General features: G+C 42.1%; 1 protein-coding gene across 1 annotated transcript in view; it reads left to right on the plus strand.

Moving 5' to 3' along the window:
• LOC131240097 (probable E3 ubiquitin-protein ligase ARI8) overlaps positions 1 to 27,703 on the plus strand; it is a 116,864-nt gene that overhangs the window by 24,435 nt on the left and 64,726 nt on the right. Inside the window, exons 3-4 of the mRNA XM_058238140.1 lie at positions 27,062 to 27,167; positions 27,327 to 27,417. Coding sequence (XP_058094123.1) covers positions 27,062 to 27,167; positions 27,327 to 27,417 — 197 coding nt within the window. The remainder of the gene's footprint in view (positions 1 to 27,061; positions 27,168 to 27,326; positions 27,418 to 27,703) is intronic.

Consider the following 27,703-nt stretch of genomic DNA (forward strand, 5'->3'; position numbering starts at 1 on the left):
ACTCCACATGGCTCAAAGTCGAAGGCCTCAGGCAAAAGATCTCTGAGTGGTGGCTGGGCTTCAAGGTCGAAGGCTTTGTAGGCCATAGATTGATCTGCAAGCTTAAACTTCTCAAGCTGAAGCTTAAGGAGTGGCATCAGGAGGAGATTCGTATAAGAGATGCTGAGTCGGAGGCTCTCCTTTCAGAGCTCACTCGTATCGACGCGGAAGCTGAAGCCAACCTTCTCCCCATTAACGCTTTGGGCAGAAGCATTCAAATCATTTAGTCGCTATCATCAAAGGCGCTGGATGATGAGGTTGCTTGGAAGATTAAATCTAGAGCCAGGTGGGTCTCTGAGGGCGACAAAAACACTAAATATTTCCACAACATAGCTAACATGCATGCCTAGTCCAAGGCGATTGTCAGTATCAACATGAATTGCGATTGTATAGAAGACAAACAGTTGGTAGCCGATCTTGCTATTAACCACTTCAAAGGCCTCCTTTCCTCTGAAGCTTGGAACAAACCTCACTTCGATAACACCTTTTTCAGCAGGTTACAGGCGTCTGATGCTGATCTTCTTGAAGCAGATTTCACTGAAGATGAAATCAAGGCTGCTGTTGCTTCCCTGGGAGGTGATAAAGCCCCGAGCCCTGATGGTTTTCCCATTTCCTTCTTCCAATCGTTCTGGGACTTGATCAGCCAAGATGTTATCCTGTTTTTCTAGGAATTCCATCAAAGAGGCAGACTGTCGAAAGGAATGGGCGCTACCTTCATCACTCTGATTCCTAAGGTGACTGGAGCTTCTTCATTTTCTGATTTCTGACCAATTAGTCTAATCGGGGGCCCTTATAAAATTCTGGTCTCGAATGTGATAGGAAGGTTGATTTCTCCCAACCAGAATGCATTTATAAAAGGTAGACAGATAACTGATTGCTCGGTCATTGCTAATGAGGTTCTTCACTCCTGCCAGCAGACTAATAAGGAAGGAATTCTCTGCAAGCTAGACATTGCCAAAGCTTATGATCACGTTGACTGGGGATTCCTCCAGTATATGCTTTCTCGCATGGGCTTCGGGGCCAAGTGGAGAAAATGGATCGCTGCTTGCATTGGTTCAGCTCATTTTTCTATCATGCTGAATGGTTCCCTGAAAGGTTTCTTCAAAAGCTCGAGAGGATTGCGTCAAGGAGACCCATTGTCTCCCCTCCTGTTTCTTATCAGGAGAAGCCCTATCCAAGATGTTGTTTATGGGCCAGGAGGAAGGTGTTCTGAAGGGCATTCTCATGCCAGGCCTCCCCAAGCCCATCACCCACATTCAATTTGCAGACGACACCCTCATTTTCTCCAAAGCTGCTGAAGTATATATTTCGAATCTCCATACGGCTCTTTTCTGCTTTGAGGTGGTCTCTGGGCTTCGAATCAATCTGGCAAAGTCCAAACTAATTGGGATCAACATCAGCATTGAGAGAATCCAACGTTTTGCGGATTGTCTTGGTTGCTCTCCAGGCTCCTTACCCTCCACTTTTGTTGGCCTTCCCCCCTCATGGACCCCCCTCCTAAAATGATGTGGGATGCCATTATAAATAGATTCCAGAAATTCCTCGCCAGATGGAAGTGCTGATACCTATCCTTGGGAGGTCGTCTGACCCTCATCAATGCGGCCTTGTCTAACCTGCCTCTCTATTTCATGTCGCTTTTTAGGTGTCCCACACTTGTCCTAAAAACCATCGATAACATCAAAAGAGACTTCCTTTGGTTCGGGAAGGAGAATCAGAGCAATATTCATCTCCTCGAGTGGAAGGACGTTTGCAAAATCTTCCGTGAAGGTGGGGCTAACGTCAAAGATCTGCGAAGAATGAACACAACGCTGTTAGGCAAATGGACTTGGAGGCTTGGCATGGAACCTGAGGTGCTTTGGTCTTCCATCATCAATGGGAAATACGGTTCTTCTTTGGGGGGTTGGTGGTCTAAGGACGCATCGGTCTTTCGGGCGTCCCACATTTGGAAAGGGATTCTAAAGGTCAAACAGGCAGTTATCAACAATATCAGATTCGAGCTGGGAAGTGGGGTTGCTATTCGCTTTTGGGAAGACATATGGGTGGGTGATTCCAAGTTGAAGGACTGGCTCCCAAACATTTTCCGCTTGGCTCCTATCAAGGACATCTTCATTTCAGATTGCTATTCTTTCTCGGACGCAAAAATTGTTTGGGATATCAGAAGCATTAGAAATCTCACAGATAGTGAGATCGCTGAGCACGTGGACTTACTCGACTGCATCTCCCAAGTCCATGCCGCTTATTTCCGAGCCTGACAAGCCCATATGGAGGATTGATAAGACCGGTCGCTCCACGGTCAAATCCCTATATTCATCTTTAGCCCTCCCCTCATCCCCCCCGATCTCTGCCTCTCCTTTCATCTGGAGATATCCAGTCCCCCCTAAATACATTTGTTTTGCTTGGTTGGTGGACCGCAATAGGATCCTAACTATTGACAACCTCCGGAAGAGAGGTATGCAGCTGGTGAATGTCTGCCTATGTTGTATGAATGATGCGGAATCGGTGGACCATCTTCTGGTGCACTGCCCCTTCATCCGTCAAATCTGGATTGATTTTAGCCTACGGTTCAACCTCTCCTGGTGTATCCCTAACTCGGCCCATGACTTCCTTTCCTCTTGGCATGGCTGCAAGCTTGGAAAACCTAGAAGAATCATTTGGAGAATGGCCATCTTGGCTATTTGGTGGTTGGTCTAGTTAGAAAGAAACGACATATGCTTTAATGATAGGTCGTCTTCTGCCTCGGTGATTGGTACTAGAGCCAAAAGACTGTTGTTTGAATGGGCTGCTAATGTAAAAGATTTGAAAGGCTATGATCTTTGCTTTCTAGGCTGCTAGTTTTTTCTTCTTTTTTTCTGTTCTGCTATCTCAGCAGTCCTGTTTTTCTTTTCTTGTTTTCGGCTGTATTCTCTTTTTTCTTTTAATATACTATTCTTCGCCGTTGCTTCTAAAAAAAAATGGTCTGAAAATGGTACAAAAACAGTATGATGCTTGAAACTTGACTGCACAAATGATAGGCCCATTTGATTGAAGAAATAATGGGCCCATTCTCAAGATAGGTGGCGTGAACTGAAAAAAACGATGGGCCCATTCCCCAATATTTGGGAACAAACAGCCCATTTTTTGTTGATTGAAGAAACAGTGGGCCTATTCTCAAGATTGGGGGCATGAAAATGGTCTGAAGAAGGCCTCATTTTAGATTGGTATGAAAATGGTCCAATAAGGTCCTGAAAACAGTCCTAAAATGGGCCCATTTTGGAATTGTATGAAAATTCTCTGAAAATGGTGTGATGCATCAGGCGTTTGATCGTTCATGGATGAGACCTGCTACACAAGGTTTTTGGAAACAAACAGCCCTTTGATCGCCCTAGCAGCACCTTATAGATTGATGTGATGATGGTGGGCCCTTCGTCATTTGTGGAATGGTATGAAACAAAAAAATCCCATTGATGCCATTGACAACAAGGTATTCAATCACAGTAATGGTGGTTGTAATGGCCAGCCTTATGGTCATTACAATATGCCTGTAACGGTCGAAATTATTTTTAAAGGAAAAAATGTATCGGCCCCACACCAGTCCGTTATGGCCCCATTTTGCCCCTGTTCCCTCTCTTTCTTAGGTTTTCCTACTACCCTCTCCATGCCAAGTCCACAAAGTCTCCCACTGTCTTCTTCAGCATCACCCAATCAGTATGAAGCAGAAACAGAAAATACTCCCAAACTTTGTGACCAAAAGGGCAATGAATAAAAAGATGATTAATCGTCTCCTGATTCTCCACACACATAAGACAAATATAAGGCAGGACTAAGGATCTTCTTTGAAGATTGTCAATAGTGAGAATTCTCTTCCTACTCACTAGCCAGACTGAATAACTAGCGAACAGAGAACTTTCTCGATCGATGTGGAATCCAAATCATCGAGTCTGCTTCTTGACACGAAGGATTTATACTTTTTAGGCAGCAATCAACCTGGCAAACAAATCAGTCTATTCATCCATCATATTTCTTTGGCAAGGGAGCCACAGCCACCACAATAAGAGAAGCAACTTGCTATAAAGATGAAGCAATCGTCAGCGAGGTGAGCCTCTAAGGAAAAGACCTTGTAGTGAGTGATCATCACACCAAATATGCACCCATAACAGAATACGATGATTGTTCCCGAGTGAAAAAAGCAATCCCCAACGAACCAGATGCTTTGTCGCCGCTATTGCTTTCCAAATACTAGAGGCTCTATAGAGAGAGGAACTCTTCACATACCACTTGCTTGCACCCTATACTTAATAGCAAGAAGCTTCCTCTAAAGCCTTCCTGTTTCCGAACCAATTCTCCATATTCATTTCCTAAGAAGAGCTAGATTCATGACACCCAAACTTTTAAGGCCGACACCACTAGCTTCAATTGGGTTGCACACCTCTTCGCAATTGAGGAGATGAAACTTCCTTCCATCCTTAGTGCGTTTAAAAAAAAAATCTCTTCTCAACTTTTCAAGCGTATCCAAAACCAATTTTGGCCATTTAAAGTGAGACGTGAAGTACACAGACATATTGGAGAAGGCCGCTTTAATCAGAGTCAAACGACCTCCCAAGGATAGATATCAACATTTCCAGCTTGCTAGCTTCCTCACAATTTTCTCAATTACCTTATCTCAGAGGTGCTTAGTCGGCTTTGCAATGCAAAGAGGCATCCCTAAATATGTCAAAGGGAACTCCCCCATCTTGCACCTGAAAATACTGGTGAAAAGCTAAAGGTCTTCACTATCAACATGAACTCCCAACATTTCAATCTTGGCAACATTTATCTTCAATCTTAACATTGCTTGAAACTAAACAATGATTTTTCGAAGGTTGTCCAATGCAACCACATCCGCATCACAGAATAGGAATGTATCATCCGTATACTGAAGATGACTAATAGGCATTCCTAGGGGTGCACACGGGTCGGTCCGGTCCAGTTTTGGGGTGAAACCGGAACCGGACCGTTAGCACCTTAGAACCGAACCGGAACGGGACCATTAAAATCGGTTCGGTTCCGGATCGGTTCCACTGTTCTGGGCTTTTTATAATCCAACCCAATTGCATGTTTTATTTTATAATCTAGCCCATGTTCATTCATGTTGTGATCCATTTGATGAATGGTTTAAATTTTGTTGTATATGGTGCAAAAATGCATTTATGGAAACAATCAAATGGTGCATTGTAAACCATAAATCATGAGTCAAATATGGAAACAATCAAAGGGTTCCTGATTCGGTTCCAAGTTCGGTTCCAGGTTCGGATCCATGGTTCGGTTCTACGGATCAGCTCACGGTTCGGTTCTACATACCCCCAAACCGAGAACCGAACTGATGTAATCGGTTCTTTGATTTTTGGAACCGGAACCGGAACCGGTGCAATCTAGAACCGGACCAAACCGGACCGTTTGGTCGGTTCTAGTCCGGTTCCACGGTTCTACCGGTTTGATGTGCAGCCCTAGGCATTCCATCATCTGCAATCGTAAACCCACTAATTAAGTCATTCTCCTCTCCTTTATAAAACATCTTGCTAAGAGCCTCCCCTATAACTGTTGTACCGTATTTTTGACCTTTCTTAGGAAACCCAATTGGAAAGGACAAGTGTTATAACAATGGAAAGATTTTGTAGGCTAAAGATCTCTAAGGATGCTTGGAGTGCTTTTTATGGAATCACAGCTTGACAGAATGACAAGAGATGGAGCAGTTGAGATGAATTCAAAAGCCAACTAAGTAGCCAACCAAAGCGGCCGATGTCCGTCCAGGAGGCCGAGCAAGTGGCCGACAGTCATCTAGGAGATCGATCAAGCGGCCGACGGTCGTCAAGTAGCTCGACCGAGCGGCCAAGCGAAATACGATCGAGTCAGCAAGTAGGCCTAAAGTGGCTGGTGGGAAAGGTGGCAAAGAAGTCTCCAGAAGGTAGTAGTGCCAAACGGTTGCATGATAGATGACACAAGGAGAAGTGAAGGAAGCAAAACGTGGGAAGTATCTAAAAACTAAGTAGTGGAGAGCAGTTACCATAACTGTCGGAATGTGGGAAAGATCCAGAACAGTTGGATCAGGACTATAAATAGAAGAGGATTACAACAGGAAAATCACGTCTCATTCCAAACCAATCAAACCAAATCTATCTTTCAATTACCCATGTCAATTTACATTCCTTAGTGTAATCAATTACTTTTTCTGTCCAGTAAATTATTTGTCTTTGCGCAACAATTTACTTTTCGCACTTGTCGTTTACATTCCATAGCATAATCTATAGCGTTAACCCAATAGCTGATAATTGTTGCTGTAATCGGAGTCTGAAGCTCACACGCTGAACCTCACTACATCATCGGAGGAGTATCCTGCAGGAGCTAATAGCGGCCAACTGTAAGGAATCCTATCTCATTCTGTTTAATTTGTATTGAAAAGTCCTTTCGTGCGGAAGCCAAAGGAGTAACTCATTATTGGAGGACGAACCCCACCCTTTGACTATCGCCTGATCTGTTTACACATTGAGCGAGTGGCTGAATAGGCAACCGATCTTCTCAGACTCGGTCATACTCTGTGTCTGTCTATTTTGGTGCTCGGGGTCACCCTTGTTTGGTTTGAATTGGAGTCGCAATTCCAATTCTGCCACACCCTCAACCACCTGTGCCGGGAAAAAACGAGCGAACAATAACAAAAAATAAATAAGGGGATAAAGGTGAGGCCCTTGAATGCTTTAAAAAATCCTTTAGGTGACCCATTGACCAAGATAGAAAATGAGGCAAATTGCATGCATGACTAGATCCCAACCCCCTTCACTCCTGATTACGTCCCAATCTATCAAGCATATAGTCTAAAACTCCGTATCCACATGATCATTGGCCTTCTCAATGACAAACTTGCAAACAATCCAACTTTCTCTGTTTCTATTATCAATGCATTCATGGGTGATAAGGGCGTTATCTAGAATTTGTCTACCTGTACCAAAAACTTCCTAATTGTTGGAAATAACGTTTGAAAGAACTTCCCTGAATTTTGAAGCAAGGACTTTGTCCAGAATTTTGTAAGGACCCCCTATCAAGCTGGTATGTCTGAAATCTTTTAATTGCTCTGCCCCCTTTGGGATTAAAAGTAATAGAAGTAGCCCCTAGCTCACTTGAAAGGCAACTTCACTCATAGAACTTTGAAACAAATTCCATCAAATCCTTTTCGACTAAATGCCAAAATTTCTGAAAAAAGAACATAGGAAAGCCATCACGGTCTCGGGGCCTTTTCCCCACGCATCGTGTTTAAGGTGGCCTTAACCTCTTCTTCTGATATCGACACTTAAAGAGAGGAAACATCCACACTTGACAATTTTCGAAACTAAGTTATCCAACCGCGGCCTCTCCCATTGGTCATAGGTTAACAATTTGCCATATAATCGAACTATAGCGTCGCATATCTGTCCCTTGTTTGAAGTCCTTGCTCTATCCACAATCAAACTAGAGATTATTTTCACGAGTCTAAGCACTAGTTATGATGATTGATGTTGTCACCGGCAGTGTTCGAAATATCGGTATCACGTTACGCATCACACCCTTGGGAGTTGGGATACAGATACATATCAGTTATCGCATGAGATATATCGGTTGTATCACGTAATGTATCATTGTTATTGGAAACATGGGGAAACATTGGAAATTGGTTGAATTTTTCAATGAAATTTCAACAATTGTTAAAAAAGACACCAATACACACTTACAAATCAAAATGTTACAAAAAGAAAGTGCATGTAACAGGTTCTCTTTGTATGGGGTCCTAATCCATGCGTTGTCTAATTGAATTGATGCAAGTATATTTAAAGTTTATTCATATAATTTATAATTGTAAGAAAATCTGTGGAAACACAAGCAATACATTTAAATGCAAAAGAAGAATCACTAAATCAGGTTACATACATGTTTGATTTTATGTTTGGACACAGATTGCAACCAATTTGCAAGAAATTGGGAATTTTTTTTTTTTTTTCAATTTTCCGCAACTCAGTCCTACTCCAAATCTCAAAATCGAGGCTCCCAATCCATGATTTTTCATGCAAAATATGAAAAAACATGGATTTGTAACCAATTTGACACTGATTTAACATGATTTATAGAAAAAAGCATCGAAAATAAAAAATGCTCACCGGATCGAACATGTGGGATATATCCCACTAGTGCGTTTCATATTGCACAGGTGGGATACAAGAACTATCGTGGGATATATCGGTTCATATCGTCGATATTTTAAACACTGGTCATTGGTATCCAGTGTTTGAAGTATCAATATCGCTACAAGTTTTGCTGGTTGGGGATACAGAAACAATATCGATATCACCGATAATATCGTTGATAACCGGAAATGCAGGGAAACATTATGCAACCATGGGAAAAATGGTGGAAATTTTCAGTGAAACTTCAGGACATGTTAAAATACACATATTTTCATATTTAGGAATACAACCTTTGTAAGAAATATATAATAAGTTTCCATTTAGTGGGGGGGGGGGGGGGGGCTTAAAAGCATGTGTTGTTGTAAGAAATCAATCCAACCATCCCATTAATCCCATTTGTCCATCCAAACATCTATCCAACCATCCTACCTTCCATCCATCCATCAGTATTTCAGAATATGAAAAAAAAACACGATATTTTGTCAAGAAATTGTCAACAACCGGAAAGGAGATGAAAGAATGTGGTCTTGATATATCCCATGTTGCATTAATGATAATATTGTCGACAATTTGATCACTATATACAACTATGCACCCATAAAAAAATTGAAATTATTATTTTTTAATAAACAAAATTTTGGTGATATCGTTACATTGGTGATATTATCAAAATATCACTAATATTATATGGTAAAAAATATTGGTGATATATTGGAGATCGATATGTTGGTGATACAAGTAACACATGGAATTTACACAGTTAAAAATATCAGTGATACATTGGCGATATCGATACATTGGCAATACTTAGCGGTGCATCGCCAATACCTAGAATTTCTGATACTACCGGTGTTATTGGTATCGCTACCAGTGTTGTCGGTATCGCTGAGCTAGAGATAGAGATAATATCGGGGATATTTTGATAATATTTGTGATACTCCAAACAATGCCAATATATGATGATATCGAAAATATTGCAAGATATTAGAGATATTATCGGTAATATTAGTGATAACTTGTAAATTGTGTTGTTATCCCCCAATATCTGTATCATCGAGGTGTGACATAGATAATGTTGGTGGAATTTGAACACCAACGTGGTTGTTGTTGTTCATGGAGGAGTATTTGCCTCTTTATTGTTTGTTGTGTTTGATAAGTGTGTTAATTATAAGGGGATGTTATTCAAAATCGGTTACATAACGCGAGGAGAATATATAGTGCTACAACGACAACAGTAGTTTGACAACATGATGCCGACGATGACAACGACAACGTGATGCTACCGACGACGACATGATAAGATCGACAACGATAACCAAGCTCTAAGGAATGCTGACGAATAGAGGGGAATTGTCACGCGAGGATTCGACAAGAAACGCGAGGAGAATAGATAGTGCTACAACAGCTGAGGAACTGGATGACCGGACTGAGTTTTTAGAGGGGGAGACAGGTAATAGTGGGTGGAAGGTTATTTCAGGCAGGAAACATAGTCAGAAGGCTTCAACTCTTGCTGGGAGAAGGCGAAACTCCTATCCTACCCTTTTTGTTAAAGGCTACCCACCCGGATGGTTACCGATCAACATCTCTAGGATTTTCGGCCGCGCAGGGGCTGTGATGGACGTCGTGATGCCTAGAGATCGGGAGTACGACTCATTTCGAGGCTTCGCCCTCGTCCGTATTGCTAGGGCGGTGGAGACGCTGCATGGTGTGAAATTTGCGGGGACTCCATTGTTAGTCTAGTGTGCCATATTTGGGCCCAACTACAGAGATCAAACCCGGAAATCCGTCACATATGAACATCCTAAAGTGCAGGCTAACATCCCCGCCACCTCTGAGACTGTGATGTCGGGGGATCACTCATTTAGAGACGCCCTCCTCCACGACATCCCAACTTCTAAAGATCCACCCAAATACCCCCCTAGAGCTGAGCCGGAGCTCTTTGTGCCGAACTATCTTGATCGTGAGGAGGCCATAGAGGGCCAAAAGGAGGGCGTGATTTCAGTAAACCAGGAACGTTTTAACCAAGCTAAGGCAGAGCTCGCACATACAGTAGTCATAAGAACCAAAGGAGGAGGTTCGATCTTGCAAGTGAAGAAATGGATCAGGGATTGCATAGGATTTCACCCTGGCAATTACGTTATCAAACCTCTGGGTTACAATGATCTATGGGTGAAGGTTTGTCCTGCCCTTAATCACGAAATGTTAATAATGGCAGGGCACCTTCGTGCTTATGATCCAGTTATTAAAGTTATGGCGTGGGATGAGTTCTCCATGTTCGGGATGGAGAACGTTTGGATCCTGATATGGGATGTTCCTTTAGAATGTTGGTTTGATGAATTCCTCATTTCCGCTGCTTCAAGCTTGGGATCCTTGCTAGAGATAGATTCTAAATCTAAGTTAGGAGTGGAAATGGGGGTTATGAGAGCTAGGGAGAGTCCCACCTGTCTGTCAAGATAGGAAATAGACTGCTGTCACTGCCGGTGCAAAAGGAGGAGCCAGGATTCGTATATCCAAGATGGGGCGATTTTTGGAGAGCAAAGGAACCTGTTTCACAGTCTCCAGAATTGGTACCGGAGAAGAGCATCTCCGAAGGAGTTCGTCCTGCATGCTCCAGCGGACCATCGAGCGTGACCCTTGCCAGTTCCGCTGCCATCATTAATCACACATGCATTCCGAGAGAAGGGGGGACACGTGGTAGGAGCTTTGCGGGCCCTGCGTTGAGTCTCCCCGACGCAACTGTAATCTCCAGAGAAAAGTCGCCGTCGATGCACGAGATTATGCCATGTGGCACGGTCGCACTTATGGCGCCTCTACAGACGGACCTTCGACGCGACGGTTCGAACGCCTTTAAAGTAAGGGATGATCAGATGTTGCCACATCTCCCTACAACGTCTCACTCATCGAGACGCTTGAACGTTGCTGAAGAACTGTCGGGGTTTTGACACGTGGAGGCGAGGGGCATCGACCTGGATTCAGATCTCAGACACGTGGCTGCTCTTACATCTAACCCGAGTTTGTTGTCCCTTGTTGAGATCGGGCCCAGAGTCTCGGGTCCGATCCTGACCCGACCTCGTCAATCCCCTAATACATCTCTCCCTTCACCCACACACAAAACCGATAATTCTTTCACCATCCCTATCACCTTCCTTGCTCCCTACCTCTCCCACCTCACCCTTTCCAGTCCATCCTCCCTAGACCTCAATCCCCTACAGCTATGGGTGGTGATTTCTCTGGGGAAGATGAAAGCTGTTTCTCTGAATCTCAACCTTTCTCATCTCTCCCCACCTCTCCTATCACATCCCTCCCCCAATCCCGAGATTGGGCCGATCTGGGCCCCATTACCCTTTTTCAGGAAGCCATTCCCGACGATGTGATTGCTGCTGAGCCACTCCAGATGTGCGTTGATTACCCTCAACAGCAGCATAATCCCACTGATCTTGTTCCCACCGCTGATATAAGAAGAGACGAAGCATTTGATTCTCTCCAAAACAAGAAATGGATCAGGGATGCGGTTGGTCGTGTTGGTAGGTCCCTCGGGTTATGTTTCAGAGATAGAGACGAAGACTACACTGCCCTGTTCCAATGTATTCAAAACAGAGGTAGGCCTCTCTCAAGCCCCAGAACTCCCAGTAAACAAGTCCACAGATCCATCAACAACAGAGAGCTTCTAAGCCTTCAACCGAGTCAGGGTCTGCTAGCTGCCTCCAACTCGAGGCAAGGGCGTAAGGGAAACCGGGGAAGTTTGGTGCCCCAATGAGAATCATTTCTTGGAATGTGAGAGGGGTGGGATCAAGGCAGAAAAGGTGCATGATCAAGGAATCAATCAGCAGAAAAGATCCGGACGTAATCTGCCTCCAGGAAACGAAAGTCCCCACTTTCAAAGATGGTCTTCTGGGTACACTATGGAATGCTAAGGACGCTAAATGGACATCTCTGGACGCTTCTGGTTCGTCGGGAGGCATTTTAATTGCTTGGAAATCTTCCAAATGGGAAGTCCAGTCAGTTTCCAAAGGGGCCTTTTCGGTGTCTATCATCATCCAAGATAAGTCCTCTAATTTCTGTGGTCTCATTGCCCTAATGATGACTCCCTTAGATTTGTTTTTTGGGATGAATTTTCTACTGCTAGATAGTCCTTCACGGGCCCCTGCTGTTTTGTAGGTGATTGCAATGTGGTCCGATTTGCGGAGGAGCATTCCCGCAACAGAAGACCTCCTGCTGCGATGAACTCTCTCTGATTGGATCCAATCTCAGGAGCTTGTCAACCTTCCGCTGTCGGGGGCTTGTTTCACCTGTTCTAATGGTCGCAGAAATCAAATCCAATCGAGGCTGGATAGATTTCTCAGTTCTCTCGACTGGTTGGAGGCCTTCCCATTTGCCCTTCCCATTTGCTTATCAATTGGCCCTTCCTAGGGCCACATCGGACCATTGCCCTATCATGCTGATGCTGGAGGACTTAAACTGGGGTCCGAAGCCCTTCAGGTTCAATGCTTCGTGGCTCAAGATCAAAGGCTTCCATCAGAAAATTGAAGAGTGGTGGTCCACCCGCCAGGCCGAAGGTTTTTGCTGGCCATAGATTGCTATGTAAGCTCAGAATGCTCAAGGAGAAGATCAAAGACTGGAAGGAAGTCGAATTTTGCAAACGGGAAGCAGAGATGGAAGCTCTGTTTGTTGAGTTGCAGCGCATCGACTCGGAGGCAGATGGTGGTCCCTTGACCGCAGAGGCTCTATCTAGGCGTATTCAAATCATCCAAGCCATCTCTGCCAGGGCCCTCGAGGATGAAATCTCTTAGAAACTCAAGTCCAGGACCAGATGGATATCAGAAAGGGATAGAAACACCAGGTATTTCCATACCATTGCTAACGTGCGGTCCTGAGCCAAAGCCATTCTATCCATTTCCATGGACGGAATCCGTACTGAAGATAGGCAGGAGATTACGGAACACGCGGTTCGGCATTTCAAATCCCTCTTCTCCGCGGAAGATTGGATCAGACCCAATTTAGATGGCCTTGTTTTTAGCTCCCTTGAAGATTCAGACGTGTCGCTCCTTGAAGCCCCGTTTTCTGAAGAAGAGGTTAAAATGGCCATTGACTCGATGGGAGGAGATAAGTCCCTTGGCCCTGACGGTTTTCCTATGGTGTTCTTCCAATCTTTCTGGGACCTCATTCATCGGGACGTTATGGATTTCCTTCACAAATTTTATCTCAGGGGCAGACTTTTAAAAGGCCTAGGCGCTTCCTTCATTGCGCTGATCCCCAAGATAGCAGGCGCGAGCTCCTTTTCCGACTTTAGGCCTATCAGCTTGATCGGGGGGCTTTATAAAATCCTGGCTAAAATTCTGTCGATCAGACTTTCGAAAGTTATAGGAAAGCTTGTCTTCAAGTATCAGCATGCATTCATCAAGGGCAGACAGATTATTGATTCCGCCTTGATCGCTAATGAATGCCTGCATTCGTGCCACAAGACCGGTTTGAAAAGCATTTTTTGTAACCTGGATATTGAAAAGGCTTATGATCATGTGGAGTGGGCCTTCCTTCAGTACATGATGGGTCACATGGGATTTGGAGAGAGATGGAGAGGCTGGATCAAGCCGTGCTTAGGATTAGCCCACTTTTCTATTCTCATTAACGGCTCCCCACATGGTTTCTTTAAAAGCTCGAGAGGGATTCGTCAAGGCGACCCTTTATCTCCTCTTCTCTTTCTTTTGGTGGGTGAGGCTCTATCACAGATGCTATCTCGGGGTCAAGAGGTTGGAATCCTTAATGGAGTTTCTATGCCGGGTGTCACAGCTCCTATTTCCCACATTCAATTTGTAGACGACACGCTCATCTTCTCTGAAGCGGTCCCATCCTACATCGACAACTTGTGCACAACCCTTAGTTGTTTTGAGGTTGTCTTGGGGCTAAGAGTTAACCTCTCTAAAGAAAAAATTTATGGTGTCAACATCTCAGATTTTGAGCTGTCCTCCTGTGCCAAGATCCTCGGGTGTTCAACAGCTCTCTTCCCCTCCACGTTTGTGGGTCTCCCCCTTTTCATTGGTCCTCCGCCGAAGAAAATGTGGGAAAGAATTGTCAACAAATTCCAGAAATACTTAGCCAGGTGGAAGTGCCAATACCTATCTATGGGTGGTCGCATCACGCTCATCAAGTCGGCCCTATCTAATTTGCCAGTTTATTTCATATCCTTGTTTCATTGCCCTCCAGTTTTGATTCAGATAGGCTCCGTCGTGATTTTCTTTGGTGCGGAAAAGACTCGCAGAAGAAACTACACCTTCTGGACTGGCATGAAGTTTGCAAACATTTTCAAGAGGGGGGCGCTAGTATCAGAAACCTGAAGATCATGAATCTCGCCCTGCTTGGTAAGTGGACATGGAGACTGGCCACCGATAATAATGCCCTTTGGAATTCTATCATCAAAGGCAAGTACGGTACTTGCCCTGGGGGTTGGTGGACTAAGGATTCCACGTCATATAGGGCCTCGTTCATTTGGAAAGGGATCTTAAGATCCAAGAAGGTGGTTATTGACAACATCAGATTTGATCCTGGCAACAGCGCTGATATAAGATTCTGAGAGGATATTTGGGTAGGCGAGGAGCTCCTCAAAAACAGATTTCCGAACATTTACAATTTGAGCCCTAAGAAGAACATCTCGGTCGCTAGTGTTAGTAGGATTGATAACATACTTACCATAAATAACTTGTACATTTATTTAGGAAACAGATCTGTAAATATCTTTCCTGAATTAGGTGATATAGATGCTGTAATTAGGGGATATAGATGCTGCTGTAATTAGGGGATATAGATGCTGTAATTAGGTGATATTATGCTGTAATTAGGAGATATTATGCTGTAATTAGGGGATATAGATGCTGCTGTAATTAGGAGATATTATGCTGTAATTAGGGGATACTGTAATTAAGGGATATATTGTAATTAGGGAAAAATGATTTCTATATAAGAAAGTACCCCTCGATTGAGGGTCATTGAGCAAATCTGACATGGTATTAGAGCCACTCTCTGCAACCTTGTCTTTGGTCCAATTTTCGTGGTTCTAGGCTCTGGTTTTCTGATTTCTTGGGTGCGGGTATTGGTTTGCAGTTTTTTATTTTTTATTTTTCTTGTGCATTTCGAGAGATTCTAGTTATGGCTAACACCTCCAACTCAGAAGTCTTTCAAACTCGGTTTACAGGGAAGAATTATGCTGCCTGGGAGTTTCAGTTTCAACTTTTTGTCATGGGAAAGGAGTTGTGGGGTCATGTTGATGGGAGTGATCCAGCACCTACTGATCCTACGACGTTGGTTCAATGGAAGGTGAAAGATGCTCGCGTGATGACTTGGATTCTTGGGTCTATTGATCTACTGCTTATACTTAATTTAAGGCTGCACAAGATGGCTAAATCGATGTGGGAGTACTTGAAAAAGGTCTATCATCACGATCATTCCACTCGGCGATTTTAGTTGGAAACTGATCTTGCTGCTTATTTCCAAGGTACACTCTGTTCAGGAATATTTCTGTGGTTTTCAGAATCTTTGGGCTGAGTTTTCCGACATTGTGTATGCCGATGTGTCGGCAAATCCCTCTCTGTTGTTCAAGCAGTCCATGAAGTTAGCAAAAGAGACCACTTCTTAATGAAACTAAGGCCAAAATTCGAGTCTATTCGCTCCAACCTGATGCACATGGATCCTTCACCATCTCTTGACGTGCGTTTTGGAGCACTTCTTTGAGAGGAACGTCTTCCTACTCAATCTTCGCTTCCGCAAAAGAATGTTGTCGCATACGTTGCTCAAGGCAAAGGGGGGGTTCGAGACATGTGTACAGTTCAGTGCTACAGTTGCAAAGATTATGGGCATATTGTTGCCCATTGTGCTAAAAAGTTCTGTAACTACTGTAAACAGAAGGGGCACATCATTAAAGAATGCCCAACACGTCCTGAAAACCGACCCGTGAATGCTTATCATGCTACTGCTACTGACCACACTTCGGATGGGGTAACCAGCACTCAAAATCTCGCTCCAGTGTCATCTTCCACTGCTGCTACCCCTGCCCTTACACCAGAAATGGTGCAGTAAATGATTGTATCAGCATTTTCCGCTTTTCGACTGCAAGGTAAGGGTACTATACGTACTATACCCTCTCAATCTTGGCTTGTTGACTCCGTTGCATCTAATCACATGACCAGTTCTCCTGATATGCTTAGCAATGTTCATAAGTACACTGGTTCTTCTAATATTCAAGTTGCTAATGTCCATTATTTACCGATTACTGGGGTTGGTGATATCGCACCATCACTTACTAATATTTTTGTATCACCTGGGCTTTCTATGAGTCTTATCTTGGTTGGACAATTAGTGGATGATAATTACAGTGTTCAGTTTTCTCGTAATGGTTGTCATGTGCAGGATCCGGTGTTGGGGAGGACAATAGCGAAGGGGCCTAAAGTTGGGAGACTGTTTCGATTATACTTTTCCATTCCTAGTATCATTTCTTTGGCTTGTACTACTGTTTCCAATAATTGTGAAGTATGGCACAAACGTTTAGGCCATCCAAACAATGTTGTTTTATCTCATTTGTTGAATTCTGGTTTGTTGGGAAAAAAATTCTTCTTTGCCTCATGCTTTGTCTTTTGATTGTTCTACGTGTAAAATTGGAAAAAGTAAGATTCTTCCCTTCCTTTCTTTCGGGAGTTGGGCAAAGAATTGCTTTGACCTTGTTCATAGTGATGTATGGGGCATTACTCCTGTCATTTCTCATGCTCATTATAAATATTTTGTGACATTTATAGATGACCATAGGCGGCATACTTGAGTATATTTTCTGCGCTATAAGTCTGAAGTCTTTGTTGTTTTCAAATCGTTTCTAGCATATGTTGAGAATCAATTTACGATTAGCATTAAGACTTTACGATCTGATTCTGGTGGAGAATATGTCTCATGAATTTCTTGAGTTTCTTCGTCACAAAGGAATTGCTTCTCACCGCTCGTGTCCTTATACACCTCAACAGAATGGCGTGGCTGAGCGCAAAAATCGACATTTGTTAGATGTTGATAGGACCTTGTTACTTGCATCTTCTGTTCCTTCTAAATTTTGGGTTGAAGCTTTAGCTACAGCAGTATACTTGATTAATAGGTTGCCTTCTAAAGTGCTAAATTTCGACTCTCCATTCTATCGTCTGCATAAACAGCACCCTACCTTTCTTGACTTACACACTTTTGGCCGTGTCTGTTTTGTGCATCTACCTCTGCATCAACGTCATAAACTCTCTGTGCAATCTGTGAAATGTGTCTTTATGGGATATAACTTATCTCAAAAAGGATTTGTGTGCTATGATGCTTCTTCCAATAAATTTCATATATCTTGTCATGTTGTTTTCTTTGAGTATCAATATTTCTTTCCTCGTTCTATTACATCATCTCCTGGAGTTTCTGTTCTTTCTCACTTTGATGATTTGATGTGCCCTCCTGAACGCTTCAAGCCTGGTTTTGTGTATGAAGGCCGTCGACCAACTCTACCCCTTCCTGAGTCTGATCTGCCACCTGATCCCGTTTTGCACCCTCCTCGACGATCTGGCCGTACTTCTCATCAACTAGATAGGTATGGTTTCCCTCATACCTCCTTCACGGCTACCTTATCAACTGTGTCAATTCCTAATTCCTACTCACAAGCTGATAAATATGAGTGTTGGAGAAAGGCTATACAGGAAGAACTTCAAGCTCTTCAAGAAATCAGACTTGAGACATGGTCCCTTGTCGTTCTCATGTCAAGCTAATTGGGAGTAGGTGGGTTTTTCTGTGAAACTTCGGCCCGATGGGTCTGTGGACCGTTATAAGGTTCGTTTGGTTGCCCTTGGTAACCGCCAAGAGTATGGGGTTGACTATGAGGAGACCTTTGCTCTTGTCACTAAAATGACAACTGTGCATACTATTATTGCCATTGCAGCCTCTCAGGGATGGTCCTTTTGCCAGATGGATGTGAAGAACACATTTCTTCACGGTGATTTACAGGAAGATGTTTACATGACACCTCCTCCTGGCCTCTGCTAGTCGTCGACGTTGAATGTGTGTAAGCTGAAGCGCTCTTTGTATGGTTTGAAATAGGCTCCCCGAGCCTGGTTTGATAAGTTCTGAGCTACCTTACTTCGATTTTCTTTCATCCAAAGCTAATATGATTCTTCGTTGTTTCTTTGTACGACTTCTGTTGGTATCGTTCTTCTTCTAGTTTATGTCGACGATATTGTCATCACTGGGACTGATTCTGCCCTCATTGATCAACTCAAGCAGCATCTTCATGATTCATTCCATATGAAGGATCTTGGTCCTCTCCGGTATTTCCTCGGTTTGGAAGTTCAGTCCGATTCCTCTGGAGTTTTCCTGCATCAGCATAAATACACGGAGGACTTAATTTCCTTGTCTGGTTTGCAGGACTCCTCTTCCATGGATACCCTTTTGGAAGTGAATCTCAAGTATCGACGTGAGGAGGGGGATCTCCTTCCTGATCCTATGGTGTTTCGACAGTTAGTTGGTAGTCTCAATTATCTCACTATTACACGCTCTGACATCTCCTTTGCTGTCCAGCAAGTCAGTCAATTTATGCAATCTCCTCGCCACTTTCATCTTGCCGCGGTCCACCGAATTATTCAATATCTCCGGGGTTCCTCTCACCGTGGCGTGTTCTTCTCTAATGGTACTCCTCTTCGCCTTGTGGCTTTTAGTGATGCTGACTGGGCAGAATGTCTTGATACTCGCCGGTCTGTCACCGGGTGGTGTATGTTTCTTGGTGATTCACTTATCTCTTGAAACAGTAAGAAATAGGATCGTGTTTCCAAATCTTCGACCGAGTCCGAGTACCGTGCCATGTTGGCAGCCTGCTTGAAGATTATGTGGCTCCGTGGCTTGCTGAAATAGGTTTTCTTAGTCTACTCCCACTCCTCTTCATGCTGATAATACGAGTGCTATTCAGATCGCTACCAATCCCGTCTATCACGAGCGTACCAAACATATCGAGGTGGACTGCCATTCTATTCGGGAAGCTGTTGATACTCGAGTTATCTCTCTTCCACATGTCTCAAGCAACCTTCAGATAGCGGACGTCTTCACCAAAACTATGACACGACTACGTCATCAATTTCTTGTTGGCAAATTGATGCTTCTTGATTGACTAGCATCAATTTGAGGGGGGATGTTAGTAGGATTGATAACATACTTACCATAACTAAATTGTACAATTATTTAGGAAACAGATCTGTAAATATCTTTCCTGAATTAGGCGATATAGATGCTGTAATTAGGAGATATAGATGCTGCTGTAATTAGGGGATATAGATGCTATAATTAGGCGATATTATGCTGTAATTAGGGGTTATAGATGCTGCTGTAATTAGGGGATATCGATGCTGTTATTAGGTGATATTATGCTGTAATTAGGGGATATAGATGCTGCTGTAATTAGGGGATATAGATGCTGTAATTATGAGATATTATGCTTTAATTAGGGGATATAGATGCTGCTGTAATTAGGAGATGCTGTAATTAGGGAAAATGATTTCTATATAAGAAAAGGACCACTCCATTGAGGGTCATTGAGCAAATCTAACAACTAGCTGTTATAAAACCTCTAATTCCAGTTTCGTTTGGATCGTGAAGTGCATCCGGAATCTCCATGAACGGGAAGTGGAAGAATTTGTGAGGCTGCTCGATCTGATCTCTCAGGCGATCCCTGATCCCGCTGCTCTCGATAGACCGATCTGGGCCAAGGACAAAACTAGTAGTTTTCGGTGAAATCGCTCTACGCTCTCCTTACCCCTTTGTCCATATTAGCTGTCCCCATGGCCCCTTTTATCCGGCAATATCCAGCCCCCTGCCCCCCCAAATTCATTTGTTTCGCCTGGTTGGTTGGGAGAAAGCGGATCCTCATAGTTGATAATCTTCGGAAAAGAGGCATGCAAATAGTGAACATTTGCCTCTGCTGCATGCAAGATGAAGAATCCGTTGATCACCTCATTCATTGCCGTTTCATCACTCAGATTTGGGCGGAATTATTCAGAAGATTTAACATTAGCGGTTGTCTCCCGAACTCCTCCCTTAATATGTTGTCTTGGCACGGTTTTAAGTTGGGTAAATGCAGAACTCAGGTTTGGAGAATGGCGCTTCTTGCAATATGGTGGTCAGTCTGGGAGGAAAGAAACAACAGATGTTTTAACGATAAGCTCTCCTCGGTTCAAGTTGTTTGGGATAGGGTCAAAAGGCAGATTGTCGAATGGGCTGTCTTAGTTAATTGTCTTAAGGATTATGATCTTTTGTTTCTAGATTTCTAGTTTTGCTGCTATCTCAGCAGTCTCTAGTTGTATTTCTTTTTCCTTTAATATATTCCCGTTATCTGTGAAAAATAAAAATAAAAATCGGTTACATAACAACCATTACATAACAGTATCAGTGGGAATCATTATGCGCTATGGGCCGTAACCGGCTTTTATAGAAAAAATTGGGTCGTAACAGCCGTTATGGGGCTGATACAGTTTTTTTTTTTTTTTTTTCAAAAGGCCGTATGGACGTTATGACCCATATTGTAATGGTAACAGTAACAGCGGTGGTTGTTATAGCCATCGTTATTGCTATTGGATACCTTGGTCATAGTATTAAGAAAAAGTTACGTAATGGCAACTGTGGGAGCCCTTACGCGATACGGGGCCATAATGACCATTCTGGAAAAAATGGCTTGTAACAACCCCATAACAGTCGTTATTTCTGTTATGGGCTTGTATCTTTCGATTTTTATTTTTTTTTGACTGTTACAGGGTCGTAACAGTCATAAGGCTAGTCATTATGACCACTGTTACTGTTATTGAATACCTAGTGCCCGACCTCCAGATGAGTTCAGAATGAAGAAGTAATTGAGGAATTCCAAAATATTATGGTTGTTAGGTTGAATACACGACATCTTTCTATAGATGAGTGCAAGAGTTGGCAGTGGAATATGGAAAGTTTGGGGAATTTTTAGTCAAATCATTCTCTATCTAGAGGTAATCGAAGGAGCGATGTCACCCAATGTCATCAATTTGGTTGTGTCAGGGCCCTCCTAGGGTGATAGCCTTTGATGGCTTGTGGGCAAGGACAAGCTGCTAACCATTGATCACTTAAAAGAGTTAGTAGATGATGATCACAATTTAAATTTTTTATTTTTTATTTTTCATCTTTAGGATGCAAAAACAGTGAGTCATCTTTTACGCATTTGCCAGTTTGTGAGTGCCTGTTTGGGTGACTTGTGATGCCAGATACGATTATAGTTATTTGAAGCTTGAAGTGAGGTAGGCTAGGTTCACAAATCGGATATTTATGGAGGTTGACCTTGCTGGTTGGAATATGGTTAGTAACGGAAGGAGGGAACAATAGGACCAACATGACATTCAGAAGGAGCAGCACATCGAGATTATGTATTCCGGGCGGAAGGTATATCCGAAGCTGGTGGCACAATGGTTTCTAAGGGTTGTAGGAGGGATCTTTTTGTTAGTAGCCGGGGGATTGTTTCATTGTTGCTTATGAACATATGACTCATCATCTATTCCTAGCTCTCATGTAAAATTGGGTCTTGTAATTTGGTTATGTTCTTCTTTTGGTTTATGTTACTTGGATATATTATTGTTAAACTTAAAAAAAAAAAAGAAAAGAAAAAAGAGTGCCATTATTTATCTTACTTGCATAAAACCTTGTAGGCTTAACATAGCGTGGCTAAATTACCATTAGTTTCAGAAAGGAGGAAGAAGAAGGAGAAGAAGAAACTAGTCTTTTATTTATATTGAACCTCATAAGCTTGATATAGCTTGGCTATGAAAGGTAAAAAGAATCTCAAGTATTTTGGCCTTGGGACCAATTGGTTTCTTTAATACCCACTAGAAAATTTCTTATTTGCCTTTATGGTTTGGATGTGTAGGTGTATGTGCATGTGGGCCTTTGACTGGGCCCATAGGCGCATACACCTAGGCCTTATGTGTTATGGGCTTTAGTCTTAGCCTTTTTTCCTTTTTCTCTTTGTTTTATGCTTTCTTTATGATAAGGGTGTACATGTAATTGTACCTTCCGGACATCCTAACATATGTGCTCTCTTTCTCTCTTATTCTCTCTTCCTCTCTTTCTCAAAATTCTTTCCTCCTCCGACATGGTATCAGAGCTGAAATTATATCTGAGAAAGGTATTTGATATTAAAAATTTGGGACCATCAAAATAATTTCTTGGTATTGAAGTCTCTCGGTCCAAGAAGGGCATAGTTTTGTCTCGACGGAAATATGCTCTTGATTTATTGACTTCAGCTAGGAATCTTGGTATGAAACTTATTTATTCTTCATTGGAAGTTAATAAGAAGTTCAAGGCAGATGATGGGTTCTTGATAATCCTCGCCTGTATCAATGCTTGGTTAGGAGATTGATATATTTGATAGTTACTCGACTGGATTTGTCTCATGCAATGAATTTGGTAGTCAGTTCATGCATGCTCCCCATTCTAGTTATTTTGAAGTTGCTCGTCGCATCTTGCACTACATCAAATCGTCCTAAAGTGTGGTATCCTTTTTGGTCGTCATTATAATCTTGACATTGAGGGTATTCTGATACAGATTGGGCATATTCTCCGAATGATCGTCGCTCTACAATCGGTTATTATACATTTTTTGGTAGCAAATTTAGTCACCTGGAAGATTACGAAGCTGACTGGTTATTGTACAATTCAGTGCTGAGACGGAGAATCATGCTATGGCGAATACAATATGTGAACTTATGTGATTGAAAAGCTTTGTTTCTGAATTGGGATTTCTGTGAAGACTGTTGTGCCGGTGTATTGTGACAATCAAGTTACTATTCACATTGTCTTTAATCTTGTTTTTCATGAGTGCACAAAACATATTGAAGCTGATTGTTACTTTTTCGTGAGAAGGTTGTTGTAGGTGTTTTTTTTTTTTTTTTTTTTTTTGTTTTTTAATACTTCATTTGTTTCATCTTCTGAGTAGTTGATGAATATCTTCACAAAAGCTCTTATAGTGGAACCTAAGCGCCGTGTTCTTGGTAAGTTGGGCATGATTATCCATGCCTTAGCTTGAAGGGGAGAGTAGGTGTATGTGCGTGTGGGCCTATGATTGGGCACACAGGTACGTACACCTAGGCCTTACGTTTTATGGACCTTGGGCCTTGTTTGGTAAAACTAATTTTCAACACTAATCACTTTTTTTTTTTTTGTTTTGTTTTGTTTTTTACACACACCCACACACTCATGTCGTTATGGGATTTCACCACCTATGGGTACTCGAACCCTTGACCTGGTGTTTAAACTCTTGTGAGTCTACTACCGGGACAAAAGTAAGGACTTAAGATGATTTTTTCACACGCACACACACACAACCCACACACTCATGCCGTAGTGGGATTTCACCACCTATGGGTACTCGAACCCTTAACACTTATCACTTAAATGGGCCATTTTAAGAGATTTTCTTAATCCAGATCGTTTGGCCAATCCAAGACATTAAGTGCTTAATTTGGATTTTCACCGAAAAATTGCAGTTTTTTAAAGCTTTCCTCACTTGCGACTTAACACTTAACACAATGCTGTAAGTGATTGTGTTAATTTATTATTATTATTTTGACTTTTAAATACCCTAAAAAGTTTTTTTTTTTTTCTAAATGACAACTTAGCCCTTTTCGCAAGTGACTCCCATTTCAAGCTTTTGAAAGGACTTCATGTCGACGTGACAAAGTCCTATGGGCCCCACCATGATGTATGTGTTATATCCACTCTGTCCATCCATTTTGCCAGATATCTCATGGCACGAGCCAAAAAAAAAAGGTAGATCCAAAGCTCTAGTGAACACTCACCATCGAACTTGATCCAAAACTTTTGTAGCCCCCGAGAAGTTTTCAATGGTAAGTGTTTAATCCCCACTGTTTTTTATGGTGTGGACTATATGGTCCTCTGAGCTTTGGATCTACCTCATTTTTGGGCTCATGCCCCAAAATGATGTGACAAAATGGATGTATGTTGTAGATATAACACATATCATGGTAGGACCCACTTAACTTTGCCACGCCAACATGGCACCTACCTAGGTGTTGTGTTACACGATGCCCAATCCAAGTTCACTAAAACCGGAGGTTGAAGTGGTGTTACGTTAGTGAATGTTCTCCTAACCGTAGGGCCCACCTTGATGCATGTGTTGTATGTCCACGCCGTCCATCAGTTTTTACAGCTCATTTTAGGCCATGGTCTAAAAAATTAAGCAGATCCAAATCTCAAGTAGACCACACCACAGGAAACAATGGTATTGAACGCCCACCAACATATTGTTTATTTGCTATCCAACCTATTGATAGTGTCGCACAGACCTCAATGAAGGGAAAAAACAAATATCAGCTTGATCCAAAACTTTTGTGGCCCACAAAAAGTTTTATTGGTGGGCATTCAATCCCTATTGTTTGGTCCTCTTGAGATTTGGATTTGCTTCATTTTTGGGACCATGACATAAAAAGAGTTGTAAAAACTGATGGACGGTGTGAATATACAACACATACATCAAGATGGGCCCAACTGTTAGGGCAACACTCACTAAAGTGTTACCTGGTAATGCCTAATCAGACGCAAATTGATTGTGAAACCCTTTTGCAAGAACTTCCACTATGGGAAGCTAGGTGGGGCCCACCATGATGTTTGTGAGAAAGCCACCTAGTTCATCCATTTTTCCAGATCATGTTAGGACATGGGCCCAAAAATAAGGTAGATCTAAAACTCAAATGGGCCACATGATAGGAAAAAGTTGCTAGGGAAATGCCTACCGTTGAGACCTCTTTGGGGTCTACCGTGATGTTTATATGCTATTCATACAGTTCAACAGTTCATTTCTACTGGGATAAACTTTAGAAACAAAAATATTAGCCCGATCTAAAAATTTTGTGGCCCCAAGAATGTTTCAGCAGTGGATTTTCAATTCACTGTTTAATGTGCTATTCATACAGTTCAATAGTTCATTTCTACTGGGATGAACTTGAAAAACAAAAATATTAGCCCTATCTAAAATTTTTGTGGCCCCAAGAATGTTTCAACGGTGGATGTTCAATTCACTGTTTCATGTTGTGTGATCCAGTTGAGTTTTGGATCTGCCTAATTTTTGAGCTCATGTCCTAACACGATCTGGAAAAATGGATGGATGGGGTAGATTCTCACAAACATCACAATGGCCCCACCTAGCTTCCCATCTTGGGAAGTTCTCTCACAGGCAATCCGCGTCCCACCTATTCCACTTCCATGTTGAACACGAACGCAGATTAGTTGCAACCATGATCCAGGTTGGTGTGACCCTAACCGTGGGGCCCATTTCGATGCATGCGTTGTATATCCATGCCGTCCATCTGTTTTTCCAGCTTATTTTACTTAATGGTCTAAAAAATGAAGCAAATACAGCTCTTAGGTGGACCACACCACAAGAAACAATGTTCATTGAATGCTCACCATTAAAAACTAACCAGGGTCCACCATATTGTTTATTTGCTATCCAACTTGTTGAGAAGCTCACATAGACCTGGATGAAGGGAAAACACAAATATCAGCTTTATCCAAAACTTTTGTGGCCACACAAAGTTTTTAATGGTCGATCACTTGTTTCTTGTGATGGTCCACCTGAGATTTGGATCTGCTTCATTTTTTGGCCCATGCCCTAAAACGAGCTAGCAAACGGATGGACGGTGCGGATATATGACACATACATCTATGTGGGACCTGCGGTCAGGGTCGCACCTGCCTGGCTGGATCCGGTTGAAGCTAATCTGCGTTCGTTGAAGACTACTATGATAGTTTGTCACAATGTTTGAAATGGTGGTGACTCGTCTATCATACACGTTGCATTGGATAGATGTATGCTTGTTCAGACCGTCTAAGCTGTGGGTCCTGTTGTAAATGGATCATAGCCTCAAAATCAAGGTCATCTAGAAATCTAACAATTCAATTTGTGGCTGTCAGATGGATGGCTAAAACTAAATCGGTCAGGGCACAATATCAATGGGCTACTTTGGATGGATTAAAATCATTCAATCAGTGATTCAATATCAATTCATGTTACTGCACGTGGAAAACATAAACGATCCAGACCATTCATCTACTTGGTTTTATTCGGTGGGGAAGTATTAAAATTTTATTGGATTGGGCATAGGTGCCAACTTCAGTGGCATGACAACAACAGGTTGTCTTATAGTTTTCAAAAGATAGAAATTTAGACGCTAGGGGCAAATATGACAATACAATTTTCAGACATTTGTAGTTTGTGTTTACTAAACAAGTTTTTGTGAAAAAAGTGCTTATTTTCAGATATCAGGACTTTTTTCAGACAAATTCCCAAAACAGAGTTTTCAGTAGTTATAAATACTGAAATTCGGCACTTCAAGTTTTCATCACTTACATTAATTTTCAGACCTTATTTTTTAGTTGACCAAACTGTACCTTAGCCTTCCCTTTTTTCTCTTTGTTTTTTTGCTTTCCTTGTTTGCGCCCTAGTTTTTCTCTAGTTTTTTTTTTTCCCTTCATAATAAGGGAATATATGTAAATGTACCTTCCCTCCTATTATTATAAATAACATAGGGCTTGACATCCCAACCCTATGTGCTCTTTTTCTCTCATATCCTCTCTCTCTCTCTCTCTCTCTCTCTCTCTCTCTCTCAAATTCTCTCCTCCTTTGACAGGATAGAACTTTGCCATCTCCTGTTTTAAACTTTCTATGTTACAACTTAGCCTCTTATGTGATTAGAGTTTAGTTTGCACAGCTGTTTGCAACTTGATCTTTTGAAGAAAGTTATGTTTTCTTTCTTTATTTATTTTTATTTTTATTTATTGCGCAGGAGCGTTAGTAAAGTGCATGATGCATGGTTTGTAGATGAAGAAAAAGTTCGAAAAGCTGTGGGCTTGTTGGAGAAGCCAGTTGATTCAATGGCTAATGCTAGGGAAGTGAGTCTCTTTTGTATTTGCAGATATTTAGCAATGATATTCGCTAAAATATTTGGATATCTTTTGTTTATGTATAGACTATAGCGTATTTTTGTTGCTATCCTTTCTCTTTTCTTTAGTTCATTTATACTAACTAAAATGTTGTGCTTGTGGTGACAGCTGACTTGTGGGATTTGTTTTGAAAACTATCCTCGTAATACGATGAATGCTGCTGCTTGTGGTCATCAGTTTTGTAGTGCATGCTGGACAGGTTTATTTATTTTTTCTATAATTCATAGTTAAATAATTTCTTCTGAACAAGAAGATACAAAGTGCATATACTGCTTGTTTGCAATTTTCACCACTTCTATTGTCAGTTTATTTAAAGGGAAATGTTCTGGGCTATGTGTCGGAGTGTTTGCACACCCAGCATGAGAGCCACTGTATTTAAGCGGATGGTTAAAGCTAAAATTAGGTGACACGCCAGCTTGCAGCTGGAAAGGAAGAGGAGGCAGATGTGCAGGTTTCAAAATTCAAAATAAAGAATCATATTTTGG

This window comes from Magnolia sinica, chromosome 3 (genome assembly GCF_029962835.1).
Source record: "Magnolia sinica isolate HGM2019 chromosome 3, MsV1, whole genome shotgun sequence".
Lineage (NCBI taxonomy): Eukaryota > Viridiplantae > Streptophyta > Magnoliopsida > Magnoliales > Magnoliaceae > Magnolia > Magnolia sinica.